Source organism: Argiope bruennichi, chromosome 9 (assembly GCF_947563725.1).
Source record: "Argiope bruennichi chromosome 9, qqArgBrue1.1, whole genome shotgun sequence".
Lineage (NCBI taxonomy): Eukaryota > Metazoa > Arthropoda > Arachnida > Araneae > Araneidae > Argiope > Argiope bruennichi.
This window is the reverse complement of record NC_079159.1, coordinates 121,649,700-121,666,779: the sequence shown is the minus strand read 5'-3', so window position 1 is coordinate 121,666,779 and position 17,080 is coordinate 121,649,700. Positions and strand designations below refer to the sequence as shown.

The window sequence follows — 17,080 nt, the reverse complement described above, 5'->3', positions numbered from 1 at the left end:
AAAATTAATGTACCTCAATAACTATATTCAGAATATAAATTATGGGAGCATTGTTGTGTTTTCTGTTTTTTTTTTCATGGTAATTCGAATATAAATAATATACAAATATTCCAAGGATTGGGATATTTTTATTGATTATTCCCATATTTGGAAAAATCAATATGGTTTCTAAGACAGGTCTGCGATTATTATAAAAGCAAAGCAAATATCGATTATGTTCTACGGAATAATCAATGAAAATATCCCAATCCTTGATATTTTCCCGTCTTAGGGCAGAATGATCACAAGAATGTCATCGATTAGAACTGTCAGGTGAATATTGCATCCTAAAACTATGTATAAGTCCATTACCATTGCATGGTCGTTCTCTCGCAATGTAATTCTAATCTTTCGTGCTCCTGCCTTTGCGCTAAGCATCGAAATATAGCACTTCAGACAAGCACGCACGCAAAAAAAAAAAAAAAAAAAAAAAAAAAAATCAGTCCAACATTTTTTCCCCCAAAGATTTGTTAAAGTCAGTCTGCAGATAATTAGTAAGCATATAAAGATTTGAATCAAGGCAGAGTATGCAAAAAGAGGCCAAAAATATCTGGGATGATTTGATCGCTCTTTGTACAAGACAGTAAGTCGCTCAAAATGTGTGAGGATTTCACAATAGCTGTAAAAAACTATATATTTAGCCTATGCCACTATACTATAAATGTCGAAGTATATTATATTTCAGAATGAATATAAAATTTTAGAATATTTGAATTTAGTCCAAACTTTTAAATCATTGTTATTCTCTGCTGATTTTGGTAGGTGAAAAGACGAACGGCGGATGATTTTGGCTAATGAATTATTTTGCTTATAAATCCAAAGACGTATCGCGCCTCTGTACTAGAACATGGAACATTTCCGTTCCATGTAAAACATGGAACGGAACACAACTGGTTGGGAATTGCTACATCTTTCTTAAGCAAATTATAACTTTCTAATACATCCATATTTGACCCTGTGGGCTTTTCCTAGTTCATAAAAATGCAATCCACTTTGAAAGGTTTAAATAAAACAAGAGAAAACAGCGAATGACATTTGCATCGAGAATTACGTGCCATCGGATTCTTAAAATGATTTCGAGAGCGATTCCAGCAATGGAAAACATGTTAGGACTCGTGTATCAGTATAGGAAGAGAGCACTTTTAACCCATTCACATACAATGACGAATGTGACTCGCGCATCGAATTACTGAGTTTTTAATTTTAAATCTGCAATAAAGTGAAAGTATCAAGTCATTTGAAATGCAAAAATCCCTTAGAAACGCTTCAATGTCTGAAATGCCTTTATATTATTATAGAAATTAAAATAATAATAAATTTCCCATATAGTATGTGTCTTCTAATTAGGAAGATAAGTAAATTCGTAGGACAAGAGGTTAAGGGAAAAAATGACTTGGAGGCACACTTATCAATCTATTTTTTAAAAAAAAAAACTATATAATATTAACGATGTGCTGTGATGTCTGAAAATTGGATTTATATATAAAATTTCATAATGTGTGGAATGACGATGGCAACATTCATGTTATAGTTCTTAATAAAGAATTTTTATTTATTAATATCAAAATTAATTCCCGTGTGTGCACAGTTTAATTTTCCGTTACAAATTATATTTGCATATACGACATCTTTAAACTTACAAATTACATATTTTAATACATGGACGTTTAAAAATTCCCAGGGAAGTTATTATTGATACTGATAATCACATTATGAATTTTATATCGAATCGGACATAATAAATATCGATGAAAAAATTTCAAACTGTGATACATGCATTACTAGAGATAAAATTCACTCTTTGTCGATAAAGGATTAATTCATTATTCGAAATGGTGTGCACTATAGTTACTGTTCCAACAATTTTTTTTAAAAAGCAAGCTTTAACAATGAGTAAAACCTATTTCAGCTTTGAAAATCGTAGTGAATTTGTATATGTGTTCCTGACGTTTAAAATAAAAAGTCAAAATTTTATTTTATTTTTTTTACAAATTATTTATTTCAGTTTTCAAATATGAAATGTTAATCGTAATAATCATAAATAACAATTTAATTTGTATAAACAAATATCAACATTTTCACAAACTGAATGAACAAATCTTATGTGTAGCAAAACAAAGATTTCAGCAATAAGAATTGCTATGATAATTATTGAGAGAAAAAATAGAGCAAAACAATGATTGTACAAATGAACACAAATGATAAAATGCATATGACTCATTCCACAAGAGAAGGCTTCTTATTTTGCTACTTGTCAACAAACAAAATATCTAACACCGTAACAAGGCATTCGATTACATAGTTGTTAAAAATTTAAATATTTAACATGCATTTTGAAATTGTAAAATTCATACGATTGTCTAAAATTTGTCAATATCTCAAAAACTCTATATAATAAAATATAATTATATAGTCATATATGTTTTCAATACATTTTTTTTTTCAAATTGTCATGCAGTCGATTCCGCTTAATTGGGACACACTGAACTTGGATATTTTTGCATAATGAAGAGGTTGCCCAATTAGCAGAATTCCATACAAAATTAGACAATTTGCCTTTTTTATTTAAAAAAAAATTGAAAAAAATTAGTTACAAAAAATATAGCTCACCCACTGACTGTACAAAATATTTTTGTTATGCTTTTTTGATTTACGGATCTTTTCCATCACGTTATCTTTTGGATGTTCCTGTTTGGAATTTCTGCAATAGCCATTTCTCGAATATAATAAATGCCCTACAATAGATTTTGATTATCTCAATGAGCGTCAGATGGCTTGTATCAATTGGGTTTTTTAAATTCATTCGGCAAATTTAAATTACTTTAAAATGTAAAATTCTTTCATATCATCTTTGCAAGGGTCCCATCCTTGCCAAAGAATCCAACGAAATGCAAGATTATTCAAATATTATACGTGCGAAGTGGCGTATTGGGAATCATTATTGATTCTGCAATGAAAAATGACTGACTAGCAAGGCCCAATAAGAAATTTGAACATACAGAAACCTAACTTCAGCAACATCCATTTGGTGGGACTTCCAAATCGGACAGCTCATGTTTGGAAATGCCTCTGTTCTGTTTTAATGGAGTCTGCTTTTCGTTTTGGATCAGATAAGAGGTTATCCACCCTAATTAATCGATGTCCCAAGTAACTATTATTAGATATCATGTGCTTGGCGATAACCTCAAAATTTGAAATCAGAAAAACTTCGTTGGGAGAACTTTTCCAAGTAACTATTAAAACTATAATTAGAAATGGAACGTGACGATACTATTTGGAAATTAAATAAAAAATATCTACATGAAGTTTTGTACAGTAAAGAAGTGGAACACATTTCATATGATGGCATATGACAACACTATATAAAAACATTTAAAAGTATACGAAACTTTAAAAAACTTTTTTAAAGGAATTTGAAGAAATTTAATAAAATATTTACACAATTTGTTATACAAACACTATCAACAGTTAAACAGAGAATAATTGTTTCATTAAAATAAAGCGATATTAAGTCAGGAAGATTCAAAGCAGTTGAATAAATTAAAAAACGTATATTCTCTTCACCATTTTCTTCAAGCATAATTGCATCGGGAGAAAATTGCACAAATCAAAAAGAATACTTTAAACAATGGCGTCAAAAGTTAGCAAGCGATTTAAACAATAAACAATTCTTCTTTCTTCAAATTTAGCACCTTTTTTCATTTTTTTTTCAAGACGAAGTAAAACTGTCTCTGTTTTTTTAAAGGCTTTTATAATCAAGATATAAAATCAAGAAGAAAATTACCATCCCTGGAGCATAAAGGTATTGAACAATATTCACAATGGCGGCTCGTCTTATGAGGACTGCAATTATTTTTTTAAATATACATTTAACTAGCTTCAATTATTTTTAAAAAATTATTTCCTTACTGTAATTTTGGCTATTTTAAACAAACAAATATAAAAAAAACCATATATTTATAATGCTGATAGATCCATAACAAGAAGGAAAAAAAAAAAAAAAAAAGGACTAATGTTGCCATTTTTTGTCCCGATCAGGTACTAAAAATGACCTCTCCCCCTCTTAAAATAAATTACCCATAAAGACCAAAGAGAAAAGCTTTTAATTAGATAGTTTCGAAAGAAAGCCATCACCAAAGAGTAGAAAATTCTGAAATTGAGTATCACAGTTTATGTTTTAAAATAAATTATTATGAAGGTTTTGAAAACATTTCTAGCAGCCCTACTCCATTCGGATTTGGCGAGTCACCATTGAGTGTTATACATCTTATGCTACTCGGGAAGTGAATGTTGCGTGTACAATCTCTGTGTATCTATATTACAAAAGCCTTCAGAGCCTTATAATGACAAATGAGGTAAGAAGCTGTGTTTACGGTAGCTTTTCTTCATAATTCACATAAGAGTCTATGCTATTCATATATTAACTAAGACACGATATCTCCAGTGTTTAGCAATTGTCCTGAAATGGCACAGGAAAGGCAACAGTATTTGGCGTAGGTAGGATTTATGCAATAGTTCTGTTTCACGATCATGGCACAGCTTGTGAAGAATGGACTGTCCTTGCATGTGGATGGAACAGAAATATCTGGAAAAAAAGTACATGTAATGATATTTTAAACTCTGATTTCAATTCTAATTAATTCACAAAGTTTTATCTTAATTTAGCCCATAAAGTCACTTTAAAATATTCTCTTATTTTCTGATCCGATTCCAATGTTTCTACTTAATTAATCCAAGAGAAGCTTTGTAAAAATGCTTTCATTTGTAGTTTCACACGCTCCTCGTGACTGGATAGAAAAATGTCCAGTAAACACATTCCTTTTTTAAGATCCCTGTGTTTCCTTTACTTGTGATTGGCATGTGTCGGAAATCCTTACAAAATCTTAATAATATATTAGCACTATGAAAAAATATTTTCCCTATCAATATTTCATGTTATATAAGACGAAGGATGATCTATTTTTTGCTCTTCTCCACACACACACACACACACACACACACACACACACACACACACACACACACACACACACACACACACACACACACACACACACACACACACACACACACACATCTAAATTTCCCTTCCCTTAATCGACACGTGTAAGGGAATCCCTATAAAAATTTCAAAATATAAAACCACCGGGAAAAATATTTCTGTCTTTTTCGCTCTTGTGTCGTGACATACCTCGTCGCTTCTTGCTTGTGCATAAATTATGTCTCCCGGGATCGAACAAAAGCGAAGTTTAAAAAATTCAAAGTATCTTTTCTCTCTTCGGCCACGATACTGCTCAAAAATATATGCTTTACATATACCTGTAATTATTTTATATATCTAAAAATTTCAACCTCATCAACGAAAGTACACGGTTATTTAAAATAATTGCAAAGATAGCAATGTAATTTTTGTCTAAATAACGATAGGAACGAGTAGGAGGGGTCAGAAGGCAATATAAAAGCAGGTTAACAGTTTTTGTTTGTGAAAGTAGTAATTTTCATCTGTGACTTCTATTGGTTATACGAGCAATGTTTTACGCCAGAATGCTCACAGCCATTGATGCTTTGCCCACATATTCTGCATGTGGATTTTTAAAATTATCTCCCATATTTGTATTTTGATTACCATGTGCCGTAGACTTTGGCCTAATGCTTCGGTTTGTGCAACAGTGAACAAACAGGAGACGCACATAGAGAATGTTTCACATGGTAGTGCAATGGACGAACACACTGTTAGTATCCTTACAACCAATGGAAGTCTAATTAATTATCTTTTCATTTAAGTTTGCAGAGATTTGCTTCCCAAAAGTGCTTTATAAAAATTAAATAAAATAATAAAAAAACTGTCCCTTCTTTTTCTTTCTTGGAGAGTAAAAGAAGGGAGCCCTGCCAAAAAGTTCATAAAGAAATTAATCTGGGCTTGTGAAAGGATTAGATCTTACGGGTGGAGTAGAGAAGTTTATTCTTATCTAACCAGTTGCTCCCCCCCCCCTAGACAGGCTACTTCAGGATTGGACTACATGAGTGAGGTAGGTTAACATTTCTAGCATTTCATATAACATTTCAAGCAAGTTATATTAAATTATATTGTATTGTATTATATTGCCATTATAACAAGACAGTAAAGGACTGGATAGTATGATTTGGGTAGGAAGTTTACATGTAACCAGATCGTTGTTTCGCCACATCAGACAGGTTATTTCACAATTTACTGTAATAAAAAATAGCAAGTACCGTGCACTCGTATATCCATGGAGGCCGACGCTTTTCCATGCCGGTTTTGAGCTTCGCACACGTAGGTTCCACTGTCGTTGTACTGTGCGGATGCGATGAAGAGTGTGTGATTGGTGAAAATCATTCTGTGACTATCCGACACCAGGATCTGACTGTCCTTGCCCAAGTGCCAGCTCACGATCATCGGCTCCGTGCCGCTCACCAGGCAATCCAGCTGCAACGTCGAGTTCACTTTGTACTTGGGGGTCGCTAGAGTGATGTTGATTTGTGTATCCACTGAAATGAGTAAAATTGAAAATTTTACAGTCAAAGATGAATTTAGTTTGCTTAGATAAGAGCTCTTTAAATTAGGAACATGAAAAGGCATACATTTTGCAATGCTAGTTGTCATTTTTTATTAGATGTTTAGTGTACTCGGCAATCAAAAAATTATAGCTTTAAGTGTTTTCGCGTTTTGCAGCACAATAGGTTACTGTTATCAACTAAAAAAAAATATCGTGTCGAAAATGAATGCTGCTTTGACGGAAAAAAAAAATTATAAGCTATTTGTCCAAAAATTATTTTATAGATTTAAAATTAAATTATTTTCAAGATTGTATACATGCTATAAAGATATTTGTAGTTTCACTATATCTACATCTCCAATAATATCCCCAAATGATGACAGGATGCGCCTTCTACGGGATGGGTTGTATTGTGGCCGGTGATGGGACTTGATCTTAGTTCCCACCAATGCTGTCGTGGCAATTCGTAATTCAGATTTCCCCATGTGCCTTCGGGCGTGTAGTTCACTAGGATGATATCTATCTAATCTTCCGATATTTTATTCAGGACGAAAACATATTCATGAAAATATATCAAACTGATCTGATGGTCAGATCTCGGTTTCAGTTTCAAAAGGTCAGGAATTTACAATAGTCCGATATCACCTGAAGTTCACTTGCATTCTAGATCCATCTAGTATGCGGTGCAACGCGCATTTAATCCTTTGGGATCAAACATTATCCCAATGGTGTGGTGTGGATGTTTGAAGGATGGATGTAGCGCCATCATCATCTGAAGACAGCTTAAGAGATTTGTTCCAGAATCAACTCTCATATAGTTTCGAAACAGGACATCAACAAATGACATAATTATTTATCGTAAACAAATATTATTTATCGGCAATTATGATTTGCGTAAAACTCTGTAGGTTCACATATATCAACACTTTCAGAAAATATAAATAAATATTTTTTTCTTTGACTTTTTATCCGACTTAATAAAAATATATTCTGTTATAATTTTTTCCGCTGTAAATCAAAATTATAATTAGAAAATTGGTTTGAAAATACCAATTTTCAAGCCAAGTGAAAAATTGTTAAAACTCATTTCATTGCGAAGTTACATTTTTACCATAACAAAGGAAGTTATCCCTACCCAGACTCGACACCAAATACAGGTTAAGTCAACCAACTGACTCTCCGACCCGCCACGAAGGCACACGGATCTAAACCATAAGGCTGAATGACCGGACTGCCGCAACATCAACACTGGCGGGAACTGTGGTTGAGTCCTAAGGGCCATCACCGGCCACGGTACAACCCATGTATGGAGGTTCTAGCCATCCGCGTTTGTACACAATATTACTGTAATGGACTTTCGGTATTGATGAATATGCTAATAACTAAGGGAACGATGTGATAGAAGAATCAGTTATGACCTAGCAAAATATTAATATTATTTCAATATTTCTAATACATAGAATTCGTTTTTTTTAAACGAAATTATTTATTTGGCAACTAGGAAAATAATTTTTTTAAACTAACTGTTAGTGACCTCCTCTAAACCCAATGCCAATAGTCATTTTCATAATCATAACTCCGTTATATACTTTAAAGAAAAAACTTGTTTTACCTATTCTTAAAATGTATCGAAGTTTCTTCATAACTCCCTGTAGTAATTAGAAAGAAAGAATTAAGATAATATCGTCCAGTCACGAGGTCATCAGTTAAAACTGAATGATCAAACAGCCGCAGATGACTTCAAGGGTACTGTGAACCACGCATAATAGACATGCATTGCCACATGCATTGAATCCTCACATGGAGACGTGTCTCTTTATTAGAGATGTGACCATTCACCAGCCTCGCCACCAGTAACATAAGGATAAGGGAACAGAGAAACTACTGATTTAAATTCTAACTTCTCAGTCTTGCTACTCAGTTTTAGTAGTTCTTTGTAATGGTAACTACTCAATGAGAGGTGAGGTAATACTGAGGTAACTACTTAATGAGAGGCCGCCTGGACATTGTACCCTGTTTTCAGGAGGTTCATTTAAGACCTAAATCCGCTGTGGAAGATCGTTTTTTCTGCTCATTTTGGTGAGTAGAATCATGTGGAAAGAATTTGGCAAGGAAACTACGAAGCAGAAGCTCGATTTTAGTGATCTCGGAATGTATCGGGATGATGGACATTTGGCATTTAAGGAATAAGATCTATTGGTCGCCCAAGGTTGGGCAAGCAGAAAAGACAAGTAGTGTCGTGTGGAGCCGGTACTGGTGGTCCTAAGCCACTTAAAAAGCAACACAGAGATGGATGACAGAGGCTTTGCTGGTTTCGATCTAACAATGAAAAAGGCTTGATAAGATTGAATGACCCCAAAGGGGAAGATATGGCAGTGAAATGGGTTGTGGCGTAGCGATTTCATCGTAGCCCTCTAATTTACGTAATGGCAATGGGCTTGTTAGCGGTATCGGGGAGGGGGGCTCAGATGGCATTTGCTGTCTTGCAAACATATACCGGAGAAAAGAAAAATAATTGAAATTTCGATTTCGTAAGCATTTTCCACAGATAAATTTGAATCAAAATAACTCAGTTTGAATATTTTTCTTAAACTTACCAAATACAATCAAGTTGAAGAATCGCGTAACGGGTTTTCCAATGCCATTTTCAGCAGAGCAGGTGTACATTCCCTCGTGAGCGTCGCCCACAGACATTATATGCAGCGATCCATCCGGAGAAATCTTGTAGTCTCCGCTGTCTGAATCTAAGGGCTGGTTCCTGTGGGTCCAAGTGATTTTGGGCGCTGGGTAGCCTTTGACAATGCAGCGCAAAAGGGCCGAGGTGCCTTTCTTTACGGCTATATCTTTACGGGCAGCAAATATTTGAGGAGGCCTTGGGGTCTCTGAAAGAAATGATTCCAATGATATTTTTCTCATAGAAAAATTAAGAAATTCAGTCATAAATTGGTATATTTATTCTGTTTCAACAAGTCAAATCAAGTTCTAGCATGCATTAACGAAAAGTTAAAATTAAATCAGGCTCATTCGCTTGATTCATAAAGTGTTTTCAATACATAGGATGATTCTAAAGTCTATATAGGGCTTAAATTGTAAGTCAAACACACAGAAAATAATTTTTACAACACAACATGGGGTCACAAAGGCATAGGGGAACATTATACACATTTTTGTCAGTGAATTAAGTAAACGAAAGGAATAAACTGGATTAAGTTTAAATCTCAAATTTAATGGAATATAACGCAATATTGCAATTGCAAAATAATTCAATAACATCATTGCTTAAATAATAACATTACAAATCCTGCGGGGAATGTCAAATACAATGGAGTTAGGATGCAATATCAACAACAAACTTTTGGAGCAATTTAAAGTAAATCTTCAGAGAAGTTGCCATCCAGCGCGATACAAGTTTCGCACGTTATTATACGTGTAGATAGTGAAGAGTTAGCCTATTGAGAATCTGCATTCAATTCGATAATCTAATATATCCTTTTCGTTTACTTAATTCACAAGTAAAGAACCTGCCTAGAACCTAAAGAATTTGCCTTAGATTTTGTGTTCTATTACAAAAATGATTAATTTTTGTATGCCCGACTTACCTTTTAAGTTACTGTAAGGAGTTTTCAACCACACTGCAATTACCGTTATATATATATATATATATAATATTTCTCAAATATATATTGGCTTTCAATAGTTAAAGTAGAACCTGTTTTTTGAAGTTCGCAATTAAATGAATGTAACAAGTAAGATTTTTTATATAAATGACGTTGAATAACTTTAATTTAATTAAATGAAAGTAATATAACTACTACTTAATTTTAACAGAAGCTGGAATTTTTATAAAAGCCAAATAAAACTATGAATAATTTGCTTTTATAATTTATGAACAATTTCTATAAACGCCGGCTCGATTTTAATTTTATTAGCTTAGGTATCGTTTATCTGACAAGTTTTAAAGACTAACGATTGGGTGAATGGAACTAGTGTTGACATCGGCAGGTGCTTGAAGGTGTAATATATGTGATCAATTTCAATGCAAAATTCAGCTTTTACATCAGATTTGGTCACGTATTACAACTTCTGCTGAAGATTGCTTTTCAGCACCTTCGGACCGAAGAAGGACCATTAGTGTGCCTCAGATCATTTCAGATGTTTCACTGCAACAAGAACAAGAAAATCGACTTTTTTGTTTTTGTTTTTTTTTGCACCCAAGCATTCATTATATGAGGAAAGCCACTTGTTTGTGTTATTCCTAATCGACGGCAAAGAAGTGTTCGTTTGCATTGAACAAGAGAATGCGTTAGATGAGATAAAATTAAACATATATTTCATAATTATGGACTTCTGTACTCTTTACAAACGAGTCCATATCTATTTTAAAGAATTATTCAGCTTGTGTAGCGAAATAGAAATCACAGAATAGAAAATATAATGAATCTTAACATTGAAGAAAGATGGAGAAGGTTTAGGTTGGAAATTTTTGAGCGTATATTGATGTTCATGTGTTCCACAAACGAACTATCACCTCTAGTTATATGTCAACTAACCTCTAGTTATATGTGGATAATAAATATTCAATCTCACCGATTTGGCTCATCGAGGAAGATTTTGAGGATCAATGCTTGGAACAAATCGACAATCATTCGCTGAAATTTAATCCGATAGAGAATTTTCGTAATTACTTAGGAAAACAGGTGATTGCTTTTAGCAGTCCTCTCAGGTTGTTAAATAAGATTTTAATTTTATCAACATAGGTGTAGTTTATCCGATAAAATCTGATGGCTGGCGATTGGGAGAATGGAACTAGTATTGATTGGATAGCAGGTTACTAAGTACTTAATAGAAAATACGAAAAATCAATCGATGCCACCATGCTTTACAGATATGTGGAGATACATTCGTTATCAAGAACTCATTTATTACATTTTCTTTTACATATCTTTCATTTATTATTTTTCTACAATGGTATACTTTTGTAAAAAGATATAGTAATTTAATTGTAAGTTATGCCTATGTTAAAATTAGATAAAAATCAATACGCTACTTTTTCCCTTGTAATTTAAATATAAAAAAGCTGACCTTTAACGTTTGGTCAGTGTATACAGTTAACGAAATTTTTATTAGTGACTCATATTTTCTGTTTCATTTACGCAACATGAAGATTAGAACTGAGAATCGGTTACCTGTTTCTTCTATAGTATTTTCTTGTATTCTCTCTTCCCCATCTGTATATAAAGAAAAAAAAATATTGTTATTTCAAAGGATTGAAAGAATAATTTTTTTTCTTTATTTATTAAATGGCCAAGCTTAACATTCTGCAAAAAATAACATGATTTTTAGACCGATAACTTAACTGAAAAAGAAGGCTTTTATCATCAATATAAATATTGACTTTTTTAAAACAGATAGTTATTTCTTTAGTTATTCAGCATCGTAAAGTTCAAGAACAGAATCGTAGTTATAGTTCTTATTCACTTTTTATTATATTCAAATCTGAAACAGGCCAGGAAAGTAAAAAAGATTCAATAATTATCATATACTATAATGGAAATAGAGCTAAAATTTCTGAGGCAAATTGAAAATGAATGAATTTTTCTTATATCACTCCCTAATTCCCAACACTTCATTGTGAGAATACTGAAAATAGGAAAATGTCTGAGTCAATAGTGCCATTAATCCAGAGAAAAAAGAAATCGTCTATATCAATTTTCAATTTCAGGCTGAAGATAAGAACTTTTCTAAGCATGTCCGTCAATTCAGTTCAAGACGATCAAAGATCATATTGCGAATGAGCTGATCTTCAAAAGCGACAAGTTAATTAATAAAAACTCAAAGCTAATAACTTTAGTAGATGGCAAATATGAGTCAAATCATATAGTATGACATTACAATGATCGATTATAAAATATGAGGCTACTCGAAAAAGTAAGTTTTCCACATGTCTACACATAGAAAGTCGTGTGCAGGACAAAAGATAAATGCATAACACTGAGATGGCGAATTCATACAATTACAAGGTTTTTCAGTTGAGCTTGCTTGGAAGAAAATCAAGTATTATTATAATATTTCTAATTAATTTCTTTTAGAAAGTTTTGTGTTGTTTTATACATCTAGGAAAATAAAATATGTTGCTTTATAACTTTAAAAAATGTTCTTTAAATTAGGAATAAGAATTTTTCATTCTAAGGACATTACTTCGTCACTGTTAGTTGCCATTTTTTTATTGGATATTACGAACAAAATGACCCTTAGAAATTGTTCAATGAGCCAGAACAAAAATTTCAGGTAGTAGCGAACTTAATTGAAATCGCGAAAAATCGATACCAAAAATGAATTGCAGCAAGGGTAGATTACATTGGTTATCAAAAACTCATTTATTATTTCTTTACCACATATCTTTCATTTGTTATTTATCAGCAATGGTGGATTTCAGTAAAAAAAATTCAGTAAATTCAATTATAAATTACGCCTAATGTTAAAATTATATAAAATTCAATATGTTACTTTTCGTCTGAAAGTTAAATATTAAGAAGTTGAGTTTTAACTTTTGGTCAATGTATACAGTTTGGTCAGTGTTGAGTAATTTTATCAATTATTCATTTTTTTTCCATTTATGCGGTATGGAGCTTAGAACATAAAATTGGTTACCTGTTTCTTCTATAGTATTTTCTTGTATTCTTTCTTCTCCACCTGTATATGAAGAAAGAAAGTAAACAAACCAAATACTGTTATTTAAAAGGGTTGAAAGAATACAATGTTATTTTCAATTATTAAAATGACTTAACAATCAGAGAAAAAAATGAAATGAATAAAATAAATATGTAACGCTGATTTATATTTAAAGATACCATTGATGTAGCATCAATGAGGATAATTGAGAATAGTGACTTCAATACGATTAACGAGCTTTAAAACGAGTGATTTCTTTAAGGCACTCGATAATGACGAATACATTCCCGCATTTTTCAGTGTTATTTTGGAATGTTTGTTTACTTTAGCTGCAATCGTCTTCAAAAAAAAAAAAAAAAAAAAGGAACCAAACTTTCTTAAGTTTTATTATTCGTTTCTTACATAGATTATTTGCAAACTTATATATTTATTAGTTTTAAAAGATATAACGATTACGAATAAGTTTAGTTTTCATCTTTGGACCTTCCCCTGAGAAACAAGATAATGTTCTTAATCACTAACGACAGATTTTACCCTATGTTAATTAGGAATAGGCTTTTACTGTAATAAAAATCTATAAATTTCATAATTTTGTATAATTGAATATATGATAGAAGTGATATTAAGTCTAGGAAACACGGTAGTGTCCTGTACCGCCAAAAATGTTTACTATTTTACTCCAAATCAATAACAGCTATTTTTAAAGAATTCATCATATAATCTACACACATAATAAACTTTAATAACATTTTGATGCTGTTTGCGTCGAATATAGAAGAAAACAAGAAAATTGACCTGAAGGAAGGAAAAAAAGCCCTGATGCAGAAAGAGAAATCTAGATATAATTTTGACTCTTTTCAATAAGAAACGGAGGTTGTGAAGATGGAGGAAAAAAATGAATCATCCATCGTTAATTTTTCAACAAATATGTGTATTTTGATCGATTATGTTGAAGGTAACAGAATGAATGTCTATTATTTGTCCATCCGAAGTATTGGTAAGAAATGTCGGTGGCCAGCTGAATGTGACGAGTCTGAAGAGCGTCAATTTGACTAAATCGAAATTTGTTATTAATGAATTTATGATTACTGACATTTAGATAAATATATTCTACCACATTCTATTGCAGAATCGATTTTTTCAGGCAACGTAAACTTCAGAGAAAAAGTAATTGGAGATTGAATATTTTACTTGAAATGGGGACTTTATTTTCTACTACTAAACTGAACTACTATTTTTTATTCGCTTTAATCAGTAAACAATAGTCCAGGATTAAAAATTATCATTACAAGATTCATTGATTTAACATTATTCAATTTTTTAGTTAAATATATTCATATTCATATCTGAAAATAAACAAATTTCGTCTACTTTTATACATTAGCTCAAGAGATGGGAAACTTAACAATGAACTCATTTAATGTTTAGGTGACTTTTAGTCTGAAGTAAAGCGCAAACAGAATCGTACCTGGAAAGGAAGGCAGCACACATATTTTGGCACAAGAAACAAAACAGCATTTCAAACCACCAGGACAATCTGCATCAGATTGGCATCTGTCATGGCAAGTTCCATTTAAGAGGTGTTCAGGTGGTGGAGTTGCAGGGCATTGCCCTCTTTTAGACTCTGAAAGTTATTAAGGAAATTTAGTGAAGTAGATAAGATTAAACAGTTTATTAGGAAATGGACTGTAGATGAATTTCAATGAAAGATAAATGTTATATCTTTACAAGTTACGAGATGATAGTGGCGTTCAGATTTGGCTGAAATTACTAAAGACGTGATCCCAACTTATATATATTATTGTATTGTACAAGTTGAGTATTGAGGACAAGTCAAGTATTGAAGTATTGTACAAGTTGGTGATAATACCGTGATTCTTTGAAGAGTGTTAATCTCTTGTAGACTCAAACTTCAATAAAATTGAAGTAGACATTATTACAATACTCAGCCTCTTGAAGAAAATTTACAGCCTTTTAATGTTTTTACTCACTCGAATGAAGATTGATTATTTAAGGAAAGTATTGCCTCATGTGAGTGGGTAATGTTGTTTTTAAGTATTTGAGGAATACTCTTCGCAATTCCAGCACCAGACGAGATTCTAGACAAGAAAACTAGATTACCAGACAAGAGATTAAGCTAAGAAGCATATTGAGACAAGACAGTAAAGCACGAGATGTTTCACCTACCACACCAACAAAATTATGCGTAACTATCGAGAGAGAATGGTTAAAATCCCATCTAGCTACTTATTGCGTTGATACCTCGCCGAGTTCCTGCCAGTTACTAAACGCGTGACATGTGACTTTTACGCTCCAGTAGAGACAGGCTGAGATTTTGGTACTTCAGTGAATAGAATAAAGCGATTGAATTCAGTTGAATAAAACGATTTTGTGGATATTTTTACTTCATACTTTTAGATGGAAAAAAAAGCATTATTCAGTTAGTATTTTCAGTTTTATCACCGTTACTAATCATATATTTTTATAAAGAGCAAATGCGAAAAGAAATAAGAAAATTCTGTCAAACTCACTTAAGCGGCACAAAGGTTGAGACTGAACATCGCCATTCGTTGTTCTATGTTTCTCAACGACGCACTGAGATCCTTCGGGACAGCTATGGCCCTATGGAAGAAGAAGAAGAAGCTCTAAAAGGGTATGTTTTCATCGTACAATTAAAACTTCTAATATATTATAAATCCTAATATATATCATACAATAAAAACTAATTTTATATAAATTAGAGCAAATGCAATGTCTTACTTCGCATGGATTTGTACACAGACAGGATGTGCATCCTCTGATATCTATGATTTCCTCAATACCGTGAGGGCATTGCAGTTGATCACAGTTGGAAGTTGGGCAGTTTCTGTTTTGCTCAATCGGGGCAGCTTCACCAACAGCCTCATCCCGCACAGGTCCTGGACCTAGAAAATTAAACGAAAAATGATACGAAAGGCCAATTATAATTTTAACGTGGAAAATTTATAAGCCGGTTACTAATTAACATTTCATCTTTAACAAATATGATGCAAGTCAAGTTAAATGAAGGTACGTAAAAAATTTTAAGGCAAGCACCTTGAACTCCTGAGCAGAAACGCATGCACAAGTCGGCAGTCTTGAAGCGGTTTTTGTTTCCACCGCAGCCTTTGTAGACGAAAGGCAGACACATAGATTTCATTGGCTCATAATAGAATCGATTTTGAGAATAGCTGCAATGACCCTCATCTGGTTTTTGCCTGCAGATTTCTAAAACAAGCAAACGCAACATTTAATAAAAGTAAAAAGTATGTTATTATATAATTTATAATACACAATAAGGCGAAGAGAAGATACCTTCATTTGTAATAAATGTTGCTGCAGCTGTAGATGGCTGAACTGGTTTCACTGCAAGAGAAAAACAAATATCTTAATTAGACTGCTTGCAATATTCTTACTCTTTTTACTTATATTTACTAATAATATAATCATCTATTACTGTCTGTAACAATGGGTACAGTTAAAAATATTCCCGCTTTTTCCGAGTACGTCATTATCCGATGCAAAATCTGAATTTCTGTTTTGGCATCTAGCAACCAAGGGAGATTTTTTTTTTAATGTTTAAATTGACTGACTTATTGGTGTGCGAAAAAATGTAAGAATAAATAAAAATTAGATATAGAATCGCAAACTTGACATCTTATACACATTTTTAATGCGTGATTGTAGCAAAGATTATTGAGTTGAAGTTTGCAATTTTTATCATTTTAGATTTACGCTGATTCTTAATAGTCTTACTTTAGTTGAAGATCATAGTAAATATTTTATTTCGGAGTTATTTTTATTTTGCATTTGGCATCGCGTTTTTCTCTATT

At 32.4% G+C, this 17,080-nt stretch overlaps 1 protein-coding gene across 1 annotated transcript in view; it reads right to left on the bottom strand.

The window, feature by feature from the left end:
* Positions 1-2,079: 2,079 nt before the first annotated feature.
* The window catches only part of LOC129983749 (papilin-like), a 206,976-nt gene continuing 191,975 nt past the window's right edge, over positions 2,080-17,080 (bottom strand). Inside the window, exons 29-38 of the mRNA XM_056093361.1 lie at positions 16,563-16,613; positions 16,305-16,475; positions 15,990-16,153; positions 15,761-15,851; positions 14,698-14,853; positions 13,209-13,250; positions 11,744-11,785; positions 9,155-9,439; positions 6,274-6,549; positions 2,080-4,624 (exon numbers count right to left, since the gene is read on the bottom strand). Of these exons, the coding sequence (XP_055949336.1) occupies positions 4,464-4,624; positions 6,274-6,549; positions 9,155-9,439; positions 11,744-11,785; positions 13,209-13,250; positions 14,698-14,853; positions 15,761-15,851; positions 15,990-16,153; positions 16,305-16,475; positions 16,563-16,613 (1,439 nt within the window). The 3' untranslated portion in view covers positions 2,080-4,463. The remainder of the gene's footprint in view (positions 4,625-6,273; positions 6,550-9,154; positions 9,440-11,743; positions 11,786-13,208; positions 13,251-14,697; positions 14,854-15,760; positions 15,852-15,989; positions 16,154-16,304; positions 16,476-16,562; positions 16,614-17,080) is intronic.